This window comes from Ranitomeya imitator, chromosome 8, assembly GCF_032444005.1.
Source record: "Ranitomeya imitator isolate aRanImi1 chromosome 8, aRanImi1.pri, whole genome shotgun sequence".
NCBI lineage: Eukaryota > Metazoa > Chordata > Amphibia > Anura > Dendrobatidae > Ranitomeya > Ranitomeya imitator.
Genome location: NC_091289.1, coordinates 55560741 through 55587628, shown reverse-complemented (window position 1 = coordinate 55587628; position 26888 = coordinate 55560741). Strand labels below are relative to the sequence as shown.

At 51.4% G+C, this 26888-nt stretch overlaps 1 protein-coding gene across 3 annotated transcripts in view; it reads right to left on the bottom strand.

Annotated features, from left to right (window-relative positions):
* MICALL1 (MICAL like 1) overlaps window positions 1-24830 on the bottom strand; it is a 75505-nt gene extending 50675 nt beyond the window's left edge. For 2 of the 3 annotated variants that reach the window (XR_011315023.1, XM_069736952.1), the window contains exons 1-2: window positions 24454-24733; window positions 11142-11190 (exon numbers count right to left, since the gene is read on the bottom strand). Coding sequence is in view for 2 of the 3 variants with exons in the window: in XM_069736952.1 (XP_069593053.1) it covers window positions 11142-11190; window positions 24454-24599 (195 nt within the window). In the remaining variant the exon portion in view is untranslated. Of the gene's footprint in view, window positions 1-11141; window positions 11191-24453 lie in introns of all 3 variants that reach the window. The other variant, XM_069736951.1, reaches the window with a different exon arrangement.
* Between the last annotated feature and the right edge of the window lie 2058 nt (window positions 24831-26888).

Below are 26888 nucleotides of genomic sequence, written 5' to 3'. Positions count from 1 at the left end.
TTTTGGTATTGATGAATGGTTTGCATCTAGATGTGAACCCTTTGTATTTACTGTCATGGAGTCTTCTCTTTACTGTTGACTTAGAGACAGATACACCTACTTCACTGAGAGTGTTCTGGACTTCAGTTGATGTTGTGAACGGGTTCTTCTTCACCAAATTAAGTATGCGGCGATCATCCACCACTGTTGTCATCCGTGGACGCCCAGGCCTTTTTGAGTTCCCAAGCTCACCAGTCAATTCCTTTTTTCTCAGAATGTACCCAACTGTTGATTTTGCGACTCCAAGCATGTCTGCTATCTCTCTGATGGATTTTTTCTTTTTTTTCAGCCTCAGGATGTTCTGCTTCACCTCAATTGAGAGTTCCTTTGACCGCATGTTGTCTGCTCACAGCAACAGCTTCCAAATGCAAAACCACACACCTGGAATCCACCCCTGACCTTTTAACTACTTCATTGATTACAGGTTAACGAGGGAGACGCCTTCAGAGTTAATTGCAGCCCTTAGAGTCCATTGTCCAATTACTTTTGGTCCCTTGAAAAAGAGGACGCTATGCATTACAGAGCTATGATTCCTAAACCCTTTCTCCGATTTGGATGTGGAAACTATCATATTGCAGCTGGGAGTGTGCACTTTCAGCCCATATTATATATATAATTGTATTTCTGAACATGTTTTTGTAAACAGCTAAAATAACAAAACTTGTGTCACTGTCCAAATATTTCTGGCCCTAACTGTATATATATAAAAAAAACAACTAAAAGCTGCAATCAGATATCATCAATTAATGGCAGAAATACAAACCCACATTTTTGCTCTTATGTTTCTTACAAAACCACATACACAAGGTGTGACATTTTCCCATAGTTTTCTCTATAGGGAAGAAAGGAGGGGAAAAAAAAAAAAAACGAAAGTCTGATTCAGTGTGTTATGTGTTATGGAACCACTCAGCACCCAGAATATGTTGTGCAGTTATATGTATGTATAATAGGTTCCATGTGAGATGCATGTCCCTAATGCATCAGCCCACAGGCTGCGCCCCTGGGCAGAGGGGACACGATATTCCCCTTTTGTCCGCCCCCCACCTTTGTAATTCCCACAGTAAATATCGGCTCAGGCCACCTGCAGCTATTGTAATGTATGTCTGGCCTGCCGCTTTTCTATTGGCCTGCCCTCTGTATCTGTGTGATATATTCTGTGTCCTGTGAGTAAAGTGTTGTCAGACTGGAAATACGTGGAGAAGCAGTGATCTTTTATATGCGCCCATGTAACCAAGAAATTCCAGCCAACGTCCTTCATTTAGACTCCAGCCAAAGCAAAGTGGACCTCCAAAAAACATAGGGTGGTACTGAAAGAGGTACCCCAGATTGGTAGACCCCGTTACACTGGTGGCAGACAGCGGGATATGATACCCCTTCCACAGGAGGAAAGGAATGAATGGAAAACAACTACCAGAAGTTAAAGAGGACTACATTAAAAGATATGGTGGAAGCCTGAGGGTAGATCGCCAGCAACAAAACAAAAGCAGATTTGATAGCAGCCATCATAAAACACGACAGTGCAGCGCCCCCCAATGTGGACGTGGAGGAGACTGAATTCCAGAGGGAGGTAAAGAACAGACTGGCGTTCTATGGCCCAAACCCTGCAGTAGAGAACATACGAGAGGTGATGGCTGATGTGCGTACTGATCTGAAGGAAAAGATGGCCGAGCGCACCAGGATAGAGCTGGCCAAGATGGAGATGGCAGAGCGGACCAAAGTGGAGCTGGCCAAGATGGAGATGGCAGAGCGGAGAGAGAAGAGTAAGGCTACGTTCACAACGCAAATAAAAACGCACCAAAACGCACACAAAAACGCTGCGTTTTGCGACGCATGCGTCGTTTTTTGCCGAAATTTCGACGCAAAAAAAATGCAACTTGTTGCGTTTTCTTTGCCCGCCGCTTGCGGCAAAAAAAACGCATGCGTCACACAACGCAGCACAACGCATGTCCATGCGTCCCCCATGTTAAATATAGGGGCGCATGACGCATGCGTCGCCGCTGCGTTTCCCGACGCTGCGTCGGGAAACGCTAATGTGAACGTAGTTTAAGCGAGCAAGGGGAGCTCTGGCCTCCACCCAGGTACCTTCAACAGTAAGCCACAAAAAGATCCAGTATAATGCCTTCCGACAGTTGGGGGAGGCAGAGGAAGACATTGATGGCTTTCTGCAGGACTTTGAGCGGCAGTGTGCCCTTCATCAAGTGAAGCCGGAGGAAAGGGTTCAGATTCTGGCCAGCAAGCTGACAGGCCGGGCAGCGGACGCCTATTGCACGATACCGGATGAGGACTGTATGGACTAAAAGCGGATCAAAGAAGTGATCTTGGCCCGGTATGCGCTGACACCAGAGGCATACCGCCAAAAGTTCCGCGGACTTATAAAACACATAACACAGTGTGAATATAAAAAAAACTTGTAAAATAAGACAAACTAAAAAAATGGAGGTTTGGTTTTTGAGGGGTCAGGGGGGTAGGTTCAGAGCGGCAAGAAAAAAAAAGAAAAGAAGCCTTAAAAAGTGTATTCCCCAAAAATATAGTTATCCTCTAGCCATGAGATAGAAGATAGCATGCAGATCGATGGGTGTCCCCAGTGATCCCAAGATTAGGACTTCAGACTTGGGAGAACGAGGCTCTGCCGCCCCATCCTGAATGTAGGTACTCCTGCGCTTGGCTAGTCCCATAGACAATGAATGGAGGCTGATAATCAGAACAGGGGGCCGAGATCTGTTCTCAGGGTTCTAAATCCCCAACTTCGGATTGCTGGGGATTGGGATTCGGCCAACTTTTACCTAATGTGCATGGAGGTTTTATAGTAACATTAGACCTGCTTCCTCCTCTTGTTCGGACATTTTTGTAAAATTGTCCATCACAAAAAAATACTGCTTCTTTGTAAGTAAGACAGTTACCAATGTGCAGATTTTACTAGATTTTGTGATTTATTAATACATATAACATATTAGTATAATAACTACGGTACATTATTGGCGGAAATCCTTTTTAAACAACCCTGAAATGTGTACGGATCAAAAGAAACTCTATGGGTCCGTGTGCCTGCTGAGAAAAAGTTGGACTGCACTGGGACAGGTCAGACGGGTGTGGGAATGTAGCCCGAGGCCTCCTTTACATACACATTTGACAAAAACTGCCTGCTGTGTGAGGAGCCTCGTGAGCCATATGCACACAGGGCACAGAGGGAGACATCATTCTGGGCCTCCTCGGCCTCTGCTGCCTTCCTCCATAACTCAGTTCTTTGCTATTAACATTGCACTTTGCCTTGAGGGGAAAGGACAGTGCGTAACATGTTTCACCATGTGTCTCTGGATTTTGGATTCTCTGCTCAGACGAGGGAGTCAGATTTCATTTGTGATATCATGCATTTGGCACATCCTGACTCCTCCAGTTTGGATGCCGGTCTCATGCAGGCACGCCCAAGTGTGTATGAAACTGGAGCAATTACATTATAGACTTTTATTAATATTTCTTTGTGTCTGATATATAGTTAAAAATAAAAACAAAAAAGAACTCAGGAGCGCAGTGCTCCAGTCCTTGACCGCCTGCTTTGCCGGGGGCGGTGCGCTCCTGAAGATTAATGGCACTGTGGCACCACTGGCCTGAAATGTGCCCTCTCCTAGGCTGCGAGCAGGGCGAGCTTTGCCTCTAACATGGGGGCAGCACTGGGGGGCTCAGGCTGGTCGGAGCTAACCTGCTTTACAGAATCGCTTGCTTATGGCGAGCAATCCTTGCCATGCTAACCTAGTACACTGGAACATTAAAAATCCCTCCGTTCTAGAGACCGCAGAGAATTTTTAGTAAGGTGTAAATTGGAAAGTTCATTATTTTTGCAAGCACTTTGCAGTTTTACAAATTTTATAAACCTGACACAACCCCTTTAATTAATGTTTTTTATGCCTCATCGGCGTGCGTAAAGACTTAAGAAATATCCCCAACATTTCTACTGATTTATTATTTCCCACATGCATCCACAATACATGTACTCATGTCCCAGCAGTACCCAGCCTACAATGGCACAGTGACGAGTCTAATTCTACTATTGTAACAGGCAATAAGAAAAATAAGTGAAAAAAAAAACCGTATTATTCAGCTGTGAAGGCAATGGTTTCAGCAATCAACTGGATGTCATGAAACCCTGTGATGGGTCCTCATGTGATGATTGGTGGGGGTGCGACACCCGGCACCCCTCCGATCAGCTGTCATCAGTGTCGGCCAGAACTGACCAGTGACGGAGCTGCACGGCGCAGCTCTGCTTACTGTATAGTGGTCGAGTACTGCACAGCCGCACCTATTGATATGAATAGTGAGCGGATGTGCAGTACCCGGCCGTGGCCACTGTATTGTAGATGGAGCCGTACTACAAAAATGGCCAATCAGCAGAGGTGCAGGGTGTCACACCCATGGCCGACCTCCGCACCCGGGCAAGTGTCGGTGCCCTGAGCAGACGTGGGGGCCCATTATACATGGAGCATCCTCTGGGGTCCATTATACATGGAGCATCCTGTGGGGCCCATTATACATGGAGCATCCTGTGGGGCCCATTATACATGGAGCATCCTGTGGGGCCCATTATACATGGAGCATCCTGTGGGGCCCATTATACATGGAGCATCCTGTGGGGCCCATTATACATGAAGCATCCTGTGGGGCCCATTATACATGGAGCATCCTGTGGGGCCCATTATATATGGAGCATCCTGTGGGGCCCATTATATATAGAGCATTATATGGGGCCCATTCTGTATGGAGCATTATATGGTGCCCATTCTGTATGGAGCCCATCATATACTGTATGGAGCAATATATGGGGCTCATTATACTCTATGGAGCCCATCCTATACTGTATGGAGCATTATATGGGGCCCATCCTATACTGTATGGAACATTATATGGGACCCATTAAGTATGGAGCAATACTGTATATTGGGCTCATTCTTTATGGAGTATTATATGGGGCCCATCATACAGTATGGAGCAATATATGGGGCTCATTCTGTATGGAGCACTATATGGTGCCCATAATACTGGCTGGCAATATATGGGGCCAATTATTCTGTATGGAGCAATATATGGGGCTCATACTATATGGAGCAATATATGGGGCTCATACTGTATGGAGCAATAAATGGGGCCCATTTTGTATGGAGCAACATATGGGGCTTATGCTGTATGGAGCACTATGTGGGGCCATTATACTGTATGTAGCAATATAATGGGGCTCATTATACTGTATGGAGCAATATATGGGGCCCATTATTCTGTATGGAGCAATATATGTGACTCATTATACTGTACTAGATGGTGGCTTGATCCTAACACATCAGGTATTCTAGAATATGTATAGTAGTATATAGCACAGCCCAAGCAGTATATAACACAGCCCACGTAGTATATTAGCACAGCCCACGTAGTATATACCACAGCCCACGTAGTATATACCACAGCCCACGTAGTAGATACCACAGCCCACGTAGTATATAGCACAGCCCACGTAGTATATAGCACAGCCCACGTAGTATACACCACAGCCCACGTAGTATATAGCACAGCCCACGTAGTATATAGCACAGCCCATGCAGTATCTAACACAGCCCACGTAGTATATAGCAATGTGGGCACCATATCCCTGTTAAAAAAAGAATTAAAATAAAAAATTATTATATACTCACCTTGCGGCAGCTCCCGGATCCAGCCCAGGCATTTGGCGCTCCGTTCCCAGTAATGCATTGCAGCAATAACACGTGATGATGTAGCGGTCTCGCGAGACCACTACGTCATCTCCGGTCATTGCCGCAATGCATTATTGGAACCGAAGCGTCGCGAGGAGCGGGAAAGGCGCCGGAAGGTGAGAATATAATGATTTTTTATTTTTTTTAAATTATTTTAACATTAGATCTTTTTACCATTGATGCTGCATAGGCAGCATCAATAGTAAAAAGTTGGTCACACAGGGTTAATAGCAGCGCTAACGGAAGGCGTTACACCGTGTTATACCGTTACACCGTGTTATGCCGTTGTGTAACGCAGTCCGTTTAACGGACTGCTAAACCGCTATGGGGGCACTGACTGGAGGGGAGTAGGGAAGGGCGAATTCGCGGCTAGACTGTGCCCGTCGCTGATTGGTCGTGGCTGGCCGGCCGTGACCAATCAGCGACGCGGGATTTCCGTGACAGACAGACGGAAGTGACCCATAGACGATTATTATACTGTACGGAGTAATATATGGGGCTTATTATACTGTATGGAGCAATATCTGGGGCAGCACAGTGGCTCAGTGGATAGCACTGCAGCGCTGGAGTCCTGGGTTCTAATCCCACCTTGGACAACATCTGTAAGGAGTTTGTATGTTCTCCCTGTGTTTACGTGGGTTTCTTCTGGGTTCTCCGGTTTCCTCCCACATTCCAAAGACATACTGATAGGGAGTTTAGATTGTGAGCCCCATCGGGGACAGCGATGATAATGTGTGCAAAACTGCAAATCGCTGTGGAATATGTTAGCGCTATATAAAAATAAAGATTATTATTATGCTGTATGGACCATTATATGGGGCCTACTATTCTGTATGGAGGACTATGTGGTGCCCATAATACTGTATGGAGGACTATACTGTCTGGTTTGTGACCTATAGCAGAATTTACAATAGATATCACTCGTGTAATGTAAGAAGTGAAATCTTCAGCATTGTACTATACCTATATTGCTCTGCTCTATCTGTAGAATTGTGGTACGTGTTAAAGGGGCCCACTGAGACTTTCACCCAGGGCCAACGAAAACCTGGAGCCACCATAGTCACACGTTCACCGACTGCACATTGATGATTGATCCCAAGGACAGACCCTCATTAGTAAAGTAGTGGACAACCTCTATGTACGCCCAATAATCAACAGCTTGTAGAACCACCTTTAGCAGCAATAACTTGAAATCATTTTCTGCATGATTTTATCAGTCGCTCACATAGCTCTGGAGGGATTTTGGCCCACTCTTCTATATATCGTTGGCTCGGTTCATTGAAGTTTGTGGGCCTTCGTTTATGCACAGCTCTCTTAATGTCCTTGCAACAGGATTTCATTGAGTTAAGGTCTGGATTTTGACTCACCTATTGCAACACCTCAATTCTTTTATTTTCCAGCTATTCTGGTGTAGATTTGCTGATGTACTTGCATGACCCAGTTCTGGCCAAGCTTTCGCTTCTGGATAGATGGCCTCGCATGTGACTCACATACTTTGGTATACAGATGAGTTCATGGTCACCCCTCCACCACACTTGACAGCTTCTTGTGATGTGTTTGGCAATAAAGCCCTGTACCACATTTGACAAACATGTCCACTTAGGTCTCATGGTTCCAAAGGACATTACCACTGAAGTTTTGTAGTTTTTTCAGATGGAACTTTGCAAAATATATCTGTGTTGCCACGTTATTAGAAACGTGAGACCCTTTCCTGGTAAACCTTTTAAAAAAGTCATACTTGTTCAGTCTTTTCCCAATTGTATTGCCATTAACTTGAATATTTAAAGGGAACCTGTCACCCCGTTTTTTCAGTAGGAGATAAAAATACCGTTAAATAGGGCCTGAGCTGTGCTTTACAATAGGGTATTTTTTGTCCCCTGATTCCCCACCTATGCTGCCGAAATACCTTACAAAAGTGTCCTTTTTCGCCTGTCAATCAGGCTGGTCAGGTCAGATGGGCGTGGTCATTCTCCCCCACATCTTGCTTATGTTCCCGTTGGTGGCGTAGTGCTTCTCGCATGCGCAAGTGCCGAATGCACTGCGTAGCTGTAGAAAAAGAGCGCGCTCGCCGCTATTCAGCGGTTTCTCGGTGGGCGCGGCCATCTTCCTGAGGCCGCGTGTGCGCAGATGGAGTCTCCTGCTTCCCGGGGCTTCAGGAAAATGGCCGCTGGATGCCGCGCGTGCGCAGATGGACATTGCGGCGGCCATTTTTCTGAAGCCGAGTATACACACACACATATACACGTGTCTTGTTGATTGGTTAATTGGGCATTTTAAGCATCACCTTTCCACAAGACTGATAGATCAATAAGTGTGCAACCAGTGGGCCAATCCATACAGAAGGTGCATGCTACAGGACATAGACCTACAACAAAAGGCAGCCTGGCTTTGCTCATATTATAAGCCGGGTAATAGCTTGGTGTGCACAAATTCAAATGTATGGCCATATAGTTGCATAGGTCTGCCATGATTTACTGTTAAAGCACCACTCCAGCATTGTTGTTTTTTATTGCACCCCTGTAGTGGCGCTTTAAGGCCATGTGCACACGTTCAGGAATTCATGCAGAAAATTCCTGTGGAAATCTGGACATTTCTGCCAGATTTCCGCATGAAATCCGCATGCGGTTTTTTTTGCTCGTTTTTTGCTCGGTTTTGACGCGGTTTTTGCGTGTTTTTTGCGCGGTTTTTCCCAGACATTTCCCAATGCATTAGACAGTGGGAAATCCGCGAAAAAAACCGCAAAATTAATGAACAGGTTCATTATTTTTCCGGAAAGCGTTTTTCATGCGGAAAAACGCACAGAAATTGCGGATTCCATTATAAATGATGGTATGCTTAATGTATGCAGATTATTTGCGGTTTTATAGCGTTTTTATAGCGCAAAAATGCTAAAAAAAACGCAAATAATCTGCAACGTGTGCACATAGCCTAAATGTAATTTCCCTGCCCCCTGTCTCATACTCACCTGCCGCCGCAGGCAGCTTCTGTATAATAATGGAATAGAAATTATTTTTGCAATTGCATAGATTGCTTAACAAAATTAAAAAAGCCATATTCTCCTGCACCTTTCCACACGCAGCTGCCTCTATGGCGCTCAAGTTGTACAGAACTTGGTTACATGAGAAGCTTCTCCCTCCTAGTGTCTACAATGAAACTTATCAGTAGAAGCTGCCATTTCCTATTATGTTTTGCTTATAAAGTGCTTTCTTATTCTGCAGCGCTTTACATACATCATCATCGCTGTCCCCGATAGGGGATCTAGATTGTGAGCCCTATCAGTATGTCTTTGGAATGTGGGAGGAAATCGGAGAACCCGGAGGTAACCCACCAAACACAGGGAGAACATACAAACTCCTTGCAGATGTTATCCTTGGTGGGATTTGAACACAGGACCCCAGCGCTGCAACGCTGCAGTGCTAACCACTGAGCCACCATGCTGCCCATCTCAGTAATAGGAAAGTCTGTCTTCACTGAATACAGATTTTACCTCAAAACTGAGAATTTTGATAGACTGATCGATTCTGGCAGAGAAAGAAGCAGATTTCCCTGATATAATACAGCTCTGGCAAAAATTAAGAGACCACTGCACAGTTTTATATAAATCAGCTTCTCTCCATGTCTGGCAGCCATTCCATTCCAGTGTCAGTTGAATTCCAATCAGAGTACACCTCATTCTACTTAATGTGCTTCTGATTAGGTGATCACCTCAACCAATTATTATTTATCAAAGGAAAGTATAAAAAACCCTGCTGTGGTGTTCACAATCCTCTTGCACTAGGACAAGCTGGATGGCAAAACAAGTGCTAGTAATATCCCAAAAGTAATAGGAATGAAAAAATAACTTATAACCATGCTAAAGGAGTTGAAAAGAAAAGTCTTGAGTGTGGAAAAGAAGAGCTCAATTCTGGCTTTACTAGCAGAGGCACACAGTGGGCATCATGTTGCCTCCATCCTTAAAAATTCTAAGACGGCAGTCAATTACAACAAGGTCAAGCAGCAGACTTTGGGGACAACAAAACTACAGACCAGCAGAGTGCGAAAACGACTCTCCACTGACCGGGATGACCATCATCTTATTCAAATGTCACTAAGCAACCGCAGGATAACATCAAGTGACCTACAAAAGGAATGGCAAATGGCAGCTGGGGTGAAGTGCATGGCCAGAACAGTTCTTAACAGGCTCCTAGAGGCAGGACTCAAGTCATGTCAAGCTAGAAAAAAGTCTTTCATCAATGAGAAGCAAAGGAGGCCAGGCTGAAGTTTGCCCAAGACCATAAGGATTGGACCATAGAGGACTGGAGTAAGGTAATCTTCTCTGATGAGTCTAATTTTCAGCTTTGCCCAACACCTGGTCATCTAATGGTTAAACGGAGACCTGGAGAGGCGTACAAGCCAGTGTCTTGCACCCACTGTGAAATTTGGTGGAGGGTCGATGATGATCTGGGTATGCTTCAGCAAGGCTGGAATTAGGCAGGTTGTTCTTTGCGAAGGACGTATGAATCAAGCCACATACAAGGTTATCCTGGAAAAACAGTTGATTCCTTCTACTCAGGCAATGTTCCCCAACTCCCAGGACTGTTTTTTTCCAGCAGGACAATGCGCCATGAAACAGCTAGGTCAATCAAGGTGTGGATGAAGGGCCACCACATCACAACCCTGTCATGGCCAGCCCAATCTCCAGACCTGAACCCCATTGAAAACCTCTGGAATGTAACTAAGAGGAAGATGGATAGTCACAAGCCATCAAACAAAGAAGAACTGCTTACATTTTTCAACCAGGAGTGGCATATGGTCACCCAAAAGCAGTGTGAAAGACTGGTGGAAAGCATGCCAAGACGCATGAAAGCTGTGATTAAAAATCATGGTTATTCCACAAAATATTGATTTCTGAACTCTTCCTGAATTAAAACATTAGTATTGTTGTTTCTAAATGATTATGAACTTGTTTGATTTTTTTGCATTATTTGAGGTCTGCAAGCAATGTATTTTTTTGTTATTTTGGCCATTTCTCATTTTCAGAAAATAAATACAAAATTTATTGCTTGGATCTTCGGAGACATGTTGTCTGTAGTTTATAAAATAAAACAATAATTTACATTTTACTCAAAAATATACCTATAAAGAGAAAAATCAGACAAACTGAAAATTTTGCAGTGGTCTCTTGATTTTTGCCAGAGCTGTATATTACAAAGTTGGTTATTTCAAGGGTACTATGGCAAAGAAAGAAAAAAAAATAATAAAAAGTCAATCAAGGAGCAAAGCAAAAAAAGGAAGAGACAAGAACAGAACTGTGCCATTCATAGCGCCCACGTGCCTGAATAATACACAATATTCATACCCAACCTCCATGTCCGGCCCACAACTCACCAGTTGATTGTTCTCGAAGATGTTCTCTTTTGATAGAGAATCAAAGTCTCTGAGGAAGAAAGGAGAGAAGAAATGCGCTGTCAGCAGGAGGATGAAACAGAGCTGTCACAGGTCACAGCATGTGGGCTCAATCTCCAGCCACAACATCTTCAGACTAAAGATTTCACTTCTTCCCCAACCACTCGTAGAAAGCAATATATTCCTACAGATCAGAAGGCGCTCAAAGGACATGGACATCTTTGTACACAAGCCAACTGCACACCCATGGGCAGAGATCAGTCCTTAATAAGACCGCGCTTTACACATCATGTTCTCCGCAGCAGCAAAGGATAAAGAGCACTGCCAAGAACCATGATTTTTAAGCTTTCTTCACCCCATGAATGAGTTTTCCTTGATAGGTGATTAAGGCTACTTTCACACTAGCGTCGGATTCGGCCCGTCGCAATGCGTCGGGCCGAGATTCCGACGCTAGCGGTTGATGCGCTGCACAACAGAGGCAGCGGATGCATTTCTCCGGCGCATCCGCTGCCCCATTGTGAGGTTTGGGGAGGTGGGGGCGGAGTTCCGGCCGCACATGCGTGGTCGGAAAAAGCGGTCCGTCGGCAACAAAGAACGTTACATTTAACGTTTTTTGCTCCCGGCGGTCCGCCAAAACACGGCGCAACCGTCGCACGACGGTTTACGACGTGTGTCAATACGTCGCAATGCGTCGGTATGTTACTCTATGGGGCAAAAACGCATCCTGCAAACAACTTTGCAGGATGCGTTTTTTCCCCTAAACGACGCATTGTGACGTATTGAAACAACGCTAGTGTGAAAGTAGCCTTAAGGTACCTTCACACTAAACAACTTCACAACAATAACGATAGCGATCCGTGACGTTGCAGCATCCTGGATAGCGATATCGTTCAGTTTGACACGCAGCAGCGATCAGGATCCTGCTGTGATGTCGTTGGTCGGAGCTAGAAGGCCAGAACTTTATTTCGTTGCTGGACTTCCCGCTGACATCGCTGGATCGGCGTGTGTGACGCCGATTCAGCGATGTCTTCACTGGTAACCAGGGTAAACATCGGGTTACTAAGCGCAGGGCCGCGCTTAGTAACCCGATGTTTACCCTGGTTACCATCGTAAAAGTAAAAAAAACAAACACTACATACTTACCTTCCGCTGTCTGTCCCCGGCGCTCTGCTTCTCTGCACTCCTCCTGCATCCTGTGTCAGCGCCGGTCAGCTGGAAAGCAGAGCGGTGACGTCACCGCTGTGCTTTCCGGCCGCTGTGCTCACAGTCAGTGCGGGAAGCAGAGCGCCGGGGACAGACAGCGGTAGGTAAGTATGTAGCGTTTGTTTTTTTACTTTTAGGATGGTAACCAGGGTAAACATCGGGTTACTAAGCGCGGCCCTGCGCTTAGTAACCCAATGTTTACCCTGGTTACCGGGGACCTCGGCATCGTTGGTCGCTGGAGAGCTGTCTGTGTGACAGCTCTCCAGAGACCAAACAGCGACGCTGCAGCGATTGACATCGTTGTCGGTATCGCTGCAGCGTCGCTTAGTGTGAAGGTACCTTTAGTCTGATACTTGGGTAAGATGTTCCCATGAACTGTCATCTCCAGTTATTGGCCAGTGTAAACAGTTCTCTCTCTTATCTCTTAAGCTATTAGATGACCACATCAAAGTTGATCTAAATTTTGCTTTGATGTGGTCATAAATCAGCTTACAAGAGTTCAGAAGCCTCCCCAGATGCCTGCACACCTTGAATTCAGCCTCAGGAGCATTTCTATAGGAGACTAAACTGCTTCATGCTGGCAGCTCAGTACCGGATAAGCACAAAGAGCTTCTGAGAACTTCTACACATATGTACGAATACAAGTGTATGGAGCGAGCATGCGCCACTAAACGGGGTCTGCCTGGGAGCATGTACAGTCATGGCCAAAAGTATTGACACCCCTGCAATTCTGTCAGATAATACTCAGTTTCTTCCTGAAAATTATTGCAAACACAAATTCTTTGGCATTATTATCTTCATTTAATTTGTCTTAAATGAAAAAACACAAAAAGAATTGTCCTAAAGCCAAATTGGATATAATTCCACACCAAACATAAAAAAGGGGGTGGACAAAAGTATTGGCACTGCTCGAAAAATCATGTGATGCTTCTCTAATTTGTGTAATTAACAGCACCTGTAACTTACCTGTGGCACCTAACAGGTGTTGGCAATAACTAAATCACACTTGCAGCCAGTTGACATGGATTAAAGTTGACTCAACCGCTGTCCTGTGTCCCTGTGTGTACCACATTGAGCATGGAGAAAAGAAAGAAGACCAAAGAACTGTCTGAGGACTTGAGAAACCAAATTGTGAGGAAGCATGAGCAATCTCAAGGTTACAAGTCCATCTCCAAAGACCTGAATGTTCCTGTGTCTACCGTGCTCAGTGTCATCAAGAAGTGTAAAGCCCATGGTACTGTGGCTAACCTCCCTAGATGTGGACAGAAAAAAAAATTGACAAGAGATTTCAACGCAAGATGGTGCGGATGTTGGATAAAAAACCTCGACTAACATCTAAACAAGTTCAAGCTGCCCTGCAGTCCGAGGATACAACAGTGTCAACCCGTACTATCCGTCGGCATCTGAATGAAAAGGGACTGTATGGTAGGAGACCCAGGAAGACCCCACTTCTTACCCTGAGACATAAAAAACCCAGGCTGGAGTTTGCCAAAACTTCGCTGAAAAAGCCTAAAACGTTTTGGATGAATGTTCTCTGGTCAGATGAGACAAAAGTAGAGCTTTTTGGGTAAAGGCATCAACATAGAATTTACAGGAGAAAAAAAGTGGCATTCAATGAAAAGAACACGGTCCCTACAGTCAAACATGGCGGAGGTTCCCTGATGTTTTGGGGTTGCTTTGCTGCCTCTGGCACTGGACTGCTTGACCGTGTGCATGGCATTATGAAGTCTGAAGACTACCAACAAATTTTGCAGCATAATGTAGGGCCCAGTGTGAGAAAGCACTAGAAAATGGTTTGAGAGAAAGCACTGGAGACTTCTAAGGTGGCCAGCAATGAGTCCAGACCTGAATCCCATAGAACACCTGTAGAGAGATCTAAAAATGGAAGTTTGGAGAAGGCACCCTTCAAATATCAGGGACCTGGAGCAGTTTGCCATAGAAGAATGGTCTAAAATTCCAGCAGAGCATTGTAAGAAACTCATTGATGGTTACCGGAAGCGGTTGGTCGCAGTTATTTTGGCTAAAGGTTGTGCAACCAAGTATTAGGCTGAGGGTGCCAATACTTTTGTCTGGCCCATTTTTGGAGTTTTGTGTGAAATGATCAATGTTTTGCTTTTTGCTTCATTCTCTTTTGTGTTTTTTCATTTAAGACAAATTAAATGAAGATAATAATACCAAAGAATTTGTGTTTGCAATCATTTTCAGGAAGAAACTGAGTATTATCTGACAGAATTGCAGGGGTGTCAATACTTTTGGCCATGACTGTATACCTGACCATCGGTCCCGGCTCAGACACCGCAGCGATGCATGCACGGTCTGCAGTCACACAGGGATCACAAACTCATCAATCTAGGTTGGACAACCCCTTTAAGCTGCACCACAAGATTTTGTGGCTGCGGTTAATACATAAAACATGTACAGCGCGCTGATGGCATCAGTGTACAGTCCGTGATTAATATTGCAATGGATAAGAGAAGCTTTGTAGTTTAGGACTGAGAAATGGAGCAAACACGTGAATATCAGTCGGTTTCTATGCACCATAGAAACCATCGGAAGTCTGAACGAGGCCTAAAGCACATGCTCGGCTCAGATCATTAATCTTCAGGCTACACAGGGTCACCTTTACTGTAAAATGGTTATTGTGCTGTAACTTTCCTGCAGGAAGCACCGATCATGCGGCCTAAAAGTGATTAGAAGATTCGGAATGTTTTATTGTTTCGTTATTTGCGTCTCCGACAATCTGAACTAGACCGAATCTCAAATGTTACAAAGTGAGATGAGCAATACCTGATCTACTGGTAATACAGCAAAATGTGACATCTAATTACGGTATGTACCATGAGCACAGAAACACATGAGAGTGACTCACAGGAGCGACTGACGAACAATGCGAGCAGACTACAAAGTATAGATGGCAGAACAGCACAGCAGTGCACCGCCGTCCCGGACTCACCCTCCTTGTAAACTGGGGGGCAACTACACTCCTCTCAGACATGATGTCTGCGTACCGCTGCCGATATACACCAGGCTGGGGACTGCTGACAAGGAGCACTTTCTACCCAAACAATGTAGAAGTGGAGACGTGTTTCTATTATACTTTCCCTCTGATTGTTCCTCTCCTGGTTTTGGTTTATAAATACTGATGAAAAATACTGAATGTATGATTGTGGCTTTGGGGGTGACAGACACTGATTGACGGCAGAGGCATGACATGTAGAATAGGAGATCTGCCGTTCATGCCAAATGCCAGATCTGAATTCTTGGAATGGAAACGCAGACCAGGCCATGGATCACGGCAGAAACGGATCTAAATTTCGGTGTCACAATAAGGTGGTATTCTATCTCCTACAGTCATGGCACACTGCTGGACGTGCAACCATTTTACGAGCGGTGGGAGTCTGACTTCTGGGACACCCGCTAATTCCAAGAATGAATGTGCTCAAGAGCTTGTGTAGCAGTGCGTCCCCTCACAGCATTGTCTCGGCCACCCACTATGCAGGAAACTGTAGGGAGACCCCATTCAGTCCCCTTGCAAAGGCAGGAGGGCCAGGGCGACTGTGCAGGGAAAGTGCAGAAGGGGACAGAGCTGCGGCCCCTATATTATCAGGATTAGTAGGGGTCCCATAAGGAGCACTAAGCAGAGTCAGTGCTCCTGTGTATGGGAGACTTGGGGAGAGGGCTGCCAGACATCTAAAAAGTGTATGGGGTAGAAGGGAGGATTGTCCAGAAAACGTCTGACTGCAGCAAGAAACATTGGGGCCGAGACCGGAATCTGAATATTTACCCCATAGTCTCACACTGTAATCAGTGTCAGCATACCCGATGATTAATGAGCGACTGAACCTGCAATTATATAATCAGATGTGCTGAGAAATGTCACCAGGAAGGGAGCACAGCCGTTACCGCGATCACTACCACCAGACATAACTATGGGAGCATAACTTACCGCGATCACTACCACCATAACTACGGGACCACAGCCGTGACCGCAATCACTAGCACCAGGCATCACTACGGGAGCACAGCCGTGAAGGCGATCACTACCACCAGACATAACTATGGGAGCATAACTTACCACGATCACTACCATCATAACCACTGGACCACAGCCGTGACCGCGATCACTACCACCATCACTATGGGACCACAGCCATGACCGCGATCACTAGCACCAGACATCACTACGGGACCACAGCCGTGACCGCGATCACTAGCACCAGACATCACTACGGGACCACAGCCGCGACTGCGATCACTAGCACCAGACACCACTACGGGACCACAGCCGTGACCGCGATCACTAGCACCAGACATCACTACGGGACCACAGCCGCGACTGCGATCACTACCACCATCACTATGGGACCACAGCCGTGACCACGATCACTAGCACCAGACATCACTACAGGACCACAGCCGTGAAGGCGATCACTACCACCAGACATAACTATGGGAGCATAACTTACCACGATCACTACCATCATAACCACTGGACCACAGCCGTGACCGCGATCACTATACCACCATCACTATGGGACCACAGCCGTGACCGCGATCACTAGCACCAGACATCACTACGGGACCACAGCCGTGACCGCGATCACTAGCACCAGACATCACTACGGGACCACAGCCGCGACTGCGATCACTAGCACCAGACATCACTACGGGACCACAGCCGCGACTGCGATCACTACCACCATCACTATGGGACCACAGCCGTGACCGCGATCACTAGCACCAGACATCACTACGGGACCACAGCCGCGACTGCGATCACTAGCACCAGACATCATTACGGGACCACAGCCGTGACCGCGATCACTAGCACCAGACATCACTACGGGACCACAGCCGCGACTGCGATCACTACCACCATCACTATGGGACCACAGCCGTGACCGCGATCACTAGCACCAGACATCACTACGGGACCACAGCCGCGACTGCGATCACTAGCACCAGACATCACTACGGGACCACAGCCGCGACTGCGATCACTACCACCAGACATCAGTACGGTAGCACAGCCGTGAACGCGATCACTACCACCAGACATAACTATGGGAGCATAGCTTACCACGATCACTACCATCATAACCACTAGACCACAGCCGTGACTGCGATCACTACCACCATAACTACGGGACCACAGCCGTGACCGCGACCACTACCACCATAACTACGGGAGCACAGCCGTGACCGCAATCACCAACACCATAACTACGGGAGCACAGCCGTGATCGCAATCACTACCACCGGGAGCACAGCCATGACCGGAATCACTACCACCATCACTACAGGAGCACAGCCGTGACCGCGATCACTACCACCAGACATCACTATGGGAGCACAGCCGTGATCGCAATCATTACCACCGGGAGCACAGCCTTGACCGCAATCACTACCACCATCACTAATGGAGCACAGCCGTGACCACAGTCACTACGGGAGCACAACCGTGACCGTGATCACAACCACCAGACATCACTATACGAGTAGAACTATGACCGCGATCGCGATCACTACCACAGACATCACCATAAGAGCACAGCCGTGTCCGTGATCACTACCACCATCACTAAAAGGAGCACAGCCGTGACTGCAATTACTACCACCATCACTGCAGGACCACAGCCGTGACCGCAATCACTACCACCATCACTACAGGACCACAGCCGTGACCGCAATCACTACCACCATCACTACAGGACCACAGCCGTGACCGCGATCACTACCACCATAACTACGGGAGCACAGCCGTGACTGCAATCACCAACACCATAACTACGGGAGCACAGCCGTGACCGCAATCACTACCACCGGGAGCACAGCCGTGACCGCAATCCCTACCACCATCACTGCAGGACCACAGCCGTGACCGCAATCACTACCACCATCACTACAGGACCACAGCAGTGACCGCGATCACTACCACCATAACTACGGGAGCACAGCCGTGACCGCAATCACCAACACCATAACTACGGGAGCACAGCCGTGACCGCAATCACTACCACCGGGAGCACAGCCGTGACCGCAATCCCTACCACCATCACTACAGGAGCACAGCCGTGACCGTGATCACTACCACCAGACATCACTATGGGAGGACAGCCGTGACCGCAATCACTACCACCAGACATCACTATGGGAGCACAGCCGTGACCGCGATCACTACAACCAGAGATAACTATGGGAGCATAACTTACCGCGATCACTACCACCATAACTACAGGAGCACAGCCGTGATCGCAATCACTACCACCGGGAGCACAGCCTTGACCGCAATCACTACCACCATCACTAAGGGAGCACAGCCGTGACCACAGTCACTACGGGAGCACAACCGTGACCGTGATCACAACCACCAGACATAACTATACGAGTAGAACTATGACCGCGATCACTACCACAGACATCACTATAAGAGCACAGCCGTGACCGTGATCACTACCACCATCACTAAAAGGAGCACAGCCGTGACTGCAATTACTACCACCATCACTGCAGGACCACAGCCGTGACCGCAATCACTACCACCAGACATCACTACGATAGCACAGCCGTGACCGCGATCACTACCACCAGACATCACGATAGCACAGCCATGACCGCGATCACTACCACCAGACATCACTATGGGAGGACACCTGTTACAGCGATCACTACCACCATTACTACGAGAGCACAGCCGTGACCGCCATCACTACCACCAGACATCACTACGGGAGGACAGCCGTGACCACGATCACTACTAACAGACATCACTATGGGAGCACAGCCGCGATCACTACCACCAGACATAACTATGGTAGCATAACTTACCACTACCACCATCACTACGGGACCACAGCCGTAACTGCGATCACTACCACCATAACTACGGGAGCACAGCCGTGACCGCAATCACTACCACCGGGAGCACAGCCGTGACCACAATCACTACCACCATCACTACGGGAGCACAGCCATGACCGCGATCACTACCACCAGACATCACTATGGGAGCACAGCCGTGACCGCGATCACTACCACCAGACATAACTATGGGAGCATAACTTACCACGATCACTACCACCATAACTACGGGACCACAGCCGTGACCGCGATCACTACCACCATCACTACAGGAGCACAGCCGTGACCGCAGTCACTATGGGAGCACAACCGTGACCGTGATCACAACCACCAGACATCACTATGGGAGCACAGCCGTGACAGCAATCCCTACCACCATCACTACAGGAGCACAGCCGTGACCACTACCACCAGACATCACTATGGGAGGACAGCCGTGACCGCGATCACTACCACCAGACATCACTATGGGAGCACAGCCGTGACCGCAATCACTACAACCAGAGATAACTATGGGAGCATAACTTACCGCGATCACTACCACCATAACTACAGGAGCACAGCCGTGATCGCAATCACTACCACCAGACATCGCTACGGTAGCACAGCCGTGACCGCGATCACTACCACCAGTCCTCACTATGGGAGGACAACTGTTAGGCCAGTCTCACACGTCCAGATAATTCCGGTACCGGAATTATCCGTGTCCGTGAGCTCACGTAGGCCATCCGTGTGGCACACGTGTGCCGACTGGGTACCACACGGAGCATGCAGGAGACAGCGCTAGAAATAAGCGCTGTCCCCTGCATCTGGTGCTGAAGCGGCCATTCATATCTTCTCTCCAGCAGCGTTCGCTGGCGAGAAGATATGAAAAATCGTTTTTTTTTTGTTCGTGTTTAAAATAAAGATCCCTGTCCCCACCCCCCTCCCACCCCCTGTGCGCCTGCCTGCTGTTAATAAAATACTCACCCGGCTCCCTCGTAGCGTCCTGTCCTCGCCGCAGCTTCTCCTGTATGAGCGGTCACGTGGTGCCGCCCATTACAGTGATGAATATGTGGCTCCACCCCTATGGGAGGTGGAACCGCATATTCATGACTGTAATCGGGCGCACAGGGGGTGGGAGGGGGGTGGGGACAGGGATCTTTATTTTAAACACGAAAAAACAAAACAAAAAAAAAAAACGATTTTTCATATCTTCTCGCCAGCGAACGCTGCTGGAGAGAAGATATGAATGGCGGCTTCAGCGCCACGTGGGGGGGGACAGCGCTTACTGTAGCGCTGTCTCCTGAACAGCATACGGACTGCACACGTACCGTGTTTTACACGGACCCATTGACTTTAATGGGTCCGTGTAATCCGTGCGCTCCCACGAACACTGACATGTCTCCGTGTTTTGCACACGGACACACGGTCCGTGAAAACACGCTGACATGTGCAGAGACACATTGATTTCAATGTGTCTACGTGAGTCAGTGTCTCCGGTACGTGAGGAAACGGTCACCTCACGTACCAGAGCCACTGACATGTGAAACCGGCCTTACAGCGATCACTACCACCATCACTACGGGAGCACTGCCGTGACAGCAATCACTACCACCATCACTATGGGAGCACAACCGTGACTGCAATCACTACCACCAGACATCACTATGGGAGTACAGCCGTGATCGCAGTCACTACCACCAGACATCACTATGGGAACACAGTCGTCAGCGCAATCACTACCACCAGACATCATTATAAGGCTGGAGTTACACCATAGTATGGCATTTTATGCCAGACCATTGGATGTGATATGTTATATGTGATATGTCGGGACGGCCAGGTGGAGAGCACGTGCGCGGGCGGGCTCTCGGGACGGCCAAGTGGAGAGCGCGCCCGGGATCTCGGGACGGCCAGGTGGAGAGGGCTCTCGGGACGGCCAGGTGGAGAGGGCGCCCGGGCTCTCGGGACGGGACGGCCAGGTGGAGAGCGCGCCCGGGCTCTCGGGACGGCCAGGAGGAGAGCGCGTCCGGGCTCTCGGGTCAGCCAGGTGGAGCGAACACGCGCGCGGGCTCTCGGGACAGCCAGGGGGAGAGAGCGCGCGCGGGCGGGCTCTCGGGACGGCCAGGTGGAGAGAGCGCGCGCACGGGTGGGCTCTCGGGACGGCCAGGTGGAGAGCGCGCCCGGGCTCTCGGGACGGCCAAGTGGAGAGCGCGCCCGGGCTCTCGGGACGGCCAAGTGGAGAGCGCGCGCGCGGGCTCTCGGGACGGCCAGGTGGACAGCGCACGCGCGTGGGCTCTCGGGACGGCCAGGTGGACAGCGCGCCCGGGATCTCGGGACGGCCAGGTGGAGAGGGCGCCCGGGCTCTCGGGACGGCCAGGTGGAGAGCGCGCCCGGGCTCTCGAGACGGCCAGGTGGAGAGCGCGCCCGGGCTCTCGGGACGGCCAGGTGGAGAGCGCGCCCGGGCTCTCGGGACGGCCAGGTGGAGAGCGCGCCCGGGCTCTCGGGACGGCCAGGTGGAGAGCGCGCCCGGGCTCTCGGGACGGCCAGGTGGAGAGCGCGCCCGGGCTCTCGGGACGGCCAGGTGGAGAGCGCGCCCGGGCTCTCGGGACGGCCAGGTGGAGAGCGCGCCCGGGCTCTCGGGACGGCCAGGTGGAGAGAACACGCGCGCGGGCTCTCGGGACGGCCAGGTGGAGAGCGCGCCCGGGCTCTCGGGACGGCCAGGTGGAGAGCGCGCCCGGGCTCTCGGGACGGCCAGGTGGAGAGCGCGCCCGGGCTCTCGGGACGGCCAGGTGGAGAGCGCGCCCGGGCTCTCGGGACGGCCAGGTGGAGAGCGCGCCCGGGCTCTCGGGACGGCCAGGTGGAGAGCGCGCCCGGGCTCTCGGGACGGCCAGGTGGAGAGCGCGCCCGGGCTCTCGGGACGGCCAGGTGGAGAGCGCGCCCGGGCTCTCGGGACGGCCAGGTGGAGAGCGCGCCCGGGCTCTCGGGACGGCCAGGTGGAGAGCGCGCCCGGGCTCTCGGGACGGCCAGGTGGAGAGCGCGCCCGGGCTCTCGGGACGGCCAGGTGGAGAGCGCGCCCGGGCTCTCGGGACGGCCAGGTGGAGAGCGCGCCCGGGCTCTCGGGACGGCCAGGTGGAGAGCGCGCCCGGGCTCTCGGGACGGCCAGGTGGAGAGCGCGCCCGGGCTCTCGGGACGGCCAGGTGGAGAGAACACGCGCGCGGGCTCTCGGGACAGCCAGGTGGAGAGAGCGCGCGCAGGCTCTCGGGACGGCCAGGTGGAGAAAGCGCGCGCGGGCGGGCTCTCGGGACCCGGGACGGCCAGGTGGAGAGAGCGCGCGCAGGCGGGCTCTCGGGACGGCCAGGTGGAGAAAGCGCGCGCGGGCGGGCTCTCGGGACGGCCAGGTGGAGAAAGCGCGCGCAGGCTCTCGGGACGGCCAGGTGGAGAAAGCGCGCGCGGGCGGGCTCTCGGGACAGCCAGGTGGAGAAAGCGCGCGCGGGCTCTCGGGACGGCCAGGTGGAGAAAGCGCGCGCGGGCTCTCGGGACGGCCAGGTGGAGAAAGCGCGCGCGGGCTCTCGGGACGGCCAGGTGGAGAAAGCGCGCGCGGGCGGGCTCTCGGGACGGCCAGGTGGAGAAAGCGCGCGCGGGCGGGCTCTCGGGACTCGGGACGGCCAGGTGGAGAGAGCGCGCGCAGGCGGGCTCTCGGGACGGCCAGGTGGAGAAAGCGCGCGCGGGCGGGCTCTCGGGACGGCCAGGTGGAGAAAGCGCGCGCAGGCTCTCGGGACGGCCAGGTGGAGAAAGCGCGCGCGGGCGGGCTCTCGGGACAGCCAGGTGGAGAAAGCGCGCGCGGGCTCTCGGGACGGCCAGGTGGAGAAAGCGCGCGCGGGCTCTCGGGACGGCCAGGTGGAGAAAGCGCGCGCGGGCGGGCTCTCGGGACGGCCAGGTGGAGAAAGCGCGCGCGGGCGGGCTCTCGGGACGGCCAGGTGGAGAAAGCGCGCGCGGGCGGGCTCTCGGGACGGCCAGGTGGAGAGCGCGCCCGGGATCTCGGGATGGCCAGGTGGAGAGCGCGCCCAGGCTCTCGGGACGGCCAGGTGGAGAAAGCGCGCGCGGGCGGGCTCTCGGGACGGGCAGGTGGAGAGCGCGCCCGGGCTCTCGGGATGGCCAGGTGGAGAGCGCACCCGGGCTCTCGGGACGGCCAGGTGGAGAGCGCGCCCGGGCTCTCGGGACGGCCAGGTGGAGAGCGCGCCCGGGCTCTCGGGACGGCCAGGTGGAGAGCGCGCCCGGGCTCTCGGGACGGCCAGGTGGAGAGCGCGCCCGGGCTCTCGGGACGGCCAGGTGGAGAGCGCGCCCGGGCTCTCGGGACGGCCAGGTGGAGAGCGCGCCCGGGCTCTCGGGACGGCCAGGTGGACAGCGCGCCCGGGCTCTCGGGACGGCCAGGTGGACAGCGCGCCCGGGCTCTCGGGACGGCCAGGTGGACAGCGCGCCCGGGCTCTCGGGACGGCCAGGTGGACAGCGCGCCCGGGCTCTCGGGATGGCCAGGTGGACAGAGCGCCCGGGCTCTCGGGATGGCCAGGTGGAGAAAGCGCGCGCGCGCGGGCTCTCGGGACGGCCAGGTGGAGAAAACGCGCACGGGCAGGCTCTCGGGACGGCCAGGCGGAGAAGGCGCGAGCGGGCTCACGGGACGGCCAGGTGGAGAGCGCGCCGGGGCTCTCGGGACAGCCAGGTGGAGAGCACGCGCGCGGGCTCTCGGGACGGCCAGGTGGAGAGGGCGCCCGGGCTCTCGGGACGGCCAGGTGGAGAGGGCGCCCGGGCTCTCGGGACGGCCAGGTGGAGAGGGCGCCCGGGCTCTCGGGACGGCCAGGTGGAGAGGGCGCCCGGGCTCTCGGGACGGCCAGGTGGAGAGGGCGCCCGGGCTCTCGGGACGGCCAGGTGGAGAGGGCGCCCGGGCTCTCGGGACGGCCAGGTGGAGAGGGCGCCCGGGCTCTAGGGACGGCCAGGTGGAGAGGGCGCCCGGGCTCTAGGGACGGCCAGGTGGAGAGCGCGCCCGGGCTCTCGGGACAGCCAGGTGGAGAGCGCGCCCAGGTTCTCGGGACGGCCAGGTGGACAGCGCGCGGGCTCTCGGGACGGCCAGGTGGAGAGCGTGCGCCCGGGCTCTCGGGACAGCCAGGTGGAGAGCGCGCGGGCTCTCGGGACGGCCAGGTGAGAGTACGGGGCTATCAGGTGGAGAAGGGGCTCTAGAGCCGGTACTTACATCAGGTCTGGCCGGTGACGATGAATAAGAGCACAGAAAGCCAGTCCATCCCGGAAAGAGGAGCTGAGGTCGGAGACGCGGACCCCGGGGTAGCCCTCGCACTGCCGGGCGCACCACTGCTGCAGGTTCTTGGAGGCAGACATCATCGCAGCCTGATACCGGCGCAGGCAGCGGGTGAGGGGCTCTCGGGGTCACTGCAGGGTCACAAGGTGTCGCTAATGTCATGTGCGGCGGAGGTCAGGACTGGGGCAGGCGGGCCACGATGAGGCGGGGCTCTCCGCTGGCTCCCGGTGTCCGGCAATCTCAGGATTGCACCCCAGGTCTTCCTTGCTTGTTTCCGGGCAGTGTCTGCTGCACCGTCCCCGCCTCTCCTCACTGCTCCGCCCTGAGGACAGATGGAGCGGTAGGGGGCGCTGTGGACACACACATTACCGGGCGCTGAGCTGCTGCCTCCAGATACGTTGCAGCACCCGGCGCCATGAAGACAGCGGGACCTATGGAAAACCCAGCGCACCAATCACAGTCAGGATTCATTTTTCTGCTTTGTGGGTTGTGAAATGAGAGACGTGATCTGATTGGTTGCTGTGGGATCTTCTTGTCTGAGGCCCTGGGGAAAGTTCTGAAAACTTGTGAAAAGAAAAAGAAGGGTTACCCATAGCAACCGGTGACTTCTGGAGGTGGAGTCTGGTTACTATGGTCACTGCGTCCACTTCCTAGCACAAACCTTGTATGTACATAATTACACAGGAGAGGCCCCTGTTCAAAACTAATATATGTTTATTGTGCTTGTCTATGTATGCCCCTTTTTTCTATGTAAAGCGCCATGGAATAAATGGTGCTATAAAAATGAATAATAATAACATATGGGCCCTGTGCTCTTCCTAATACACAATTCCACCTCCTCTGGGGGTGGTAGTGGCCCCTTATCTCTTGGCTGTCCCCCCCGCCATGGTGTGTCCGACGCCCTGACCTACTGGCATATCTTAGGCCGGATTCACATTAGCGTTTCTGTGCGCAGCATATGATCCGCATGCATCCAGCGTACATATCTTTAACATTGTGTACGCAGAGACATGATTTTGCATGCGTTCCTGCGTACGCAACATGAGGCATTTTTTGAGGCGTCAAATATTGCGCAATTCTTCCGTATGCGGATGATTGTGTCAAAAAAAAACACATTACTGTCTACGGGAACGCATTGGTGCACAAGGACATGCATACGCATGCATTCGATATGAATGTGTACTTTAGACTGTGCATGTCCAGAAAATGATGTCACCGCCTCCACCATGCGCATAAAAAACGCAAACGCATGCCAAAATGCATTTAAACGCATGCGCACACACAGCATTTTTGGTTGCGTCATGCACAGGCATAAGCATGCTTTTGCATGTGTTTTGGCATGCGTTTGCGCATGCAGATGATACGCTGCGCACAGAAACGCTAATGTGAACCTAGCCTTAGGGAGCAGAACAATGTGTCTGCCTTTTGCAAAACATTTCTAAATTTTACAAATGTCGTGTGGTGAATCCTCCCTCCGGAGAGCACGTCACCACTGCTCCAGAGTCAGGTGGCAATGCAGCGCCATTATGCTCTGTACAGCGTGGTATCAGTGGGGTTAGCACCGCCCTCCTGCGCTGGGACCATTGTGCCCCCCATTCAGAACAAGGTGACGCTGCGGCAGGTGGTCTTCAGTCAGGAGCGGTAGGATTGCGCGGCCCCCTGAGAGATGCTCACCTCACGGCGGATGCGGCCCTGTGTTATGCCACCACCGCCAGTTCGTGCCATTGCTATCTTCAGCTGCTGTGCCTGACCACAGGAACCGTTGTATGAAGCTCCCGCTGCAGAGGCCTTGTACTAGTGTCACTTCCAGTCAGGGACATAATAGTGGGTGCAGGGGTCTGAATCCTAAGGGGGTCCTGAGCTTAAGGAGGTCCTAAAGGTTCCTTTGGTCCATATGAGAAGACTAATATTATTACAGACAGTGATAGTCGGGCCCTCTTGATTTTGCATTGGGGTCCACAAGCTTTAAATTACAACCCTGTTTTCAGCGGCAGATTATATCTCTGTAGTGAGGGATTCGGGGGGGAATAGGCCACATTTAGGGTCTGTCCACACTACACCTTTTCCTGGCCAGTGAGTCCAACAAAGTTTTCAAGCAGAAACAGCTTCAAGAGACATTGGCGTTTTTTTTCCTTAAACATCTTTTTGTTGTCATTTCCAGAGCGCCTTTGTGACCGCTTATGGGTTTTATATGATGCTTTTCCGACATTTTTCGAACATTTTTTACTGTATTTAACAACGAAGAAAGCAGTAGCAGTTTTTAAAGCCCTAATACTGCAAAAACTCTCATGAAGATGCTCAGGGATCTTTTGAGCTTTGCCTTTGTATTTTAAAGTAGAAAGCGTCTTCGGAGCAGAAAGCGCCAGAACAAC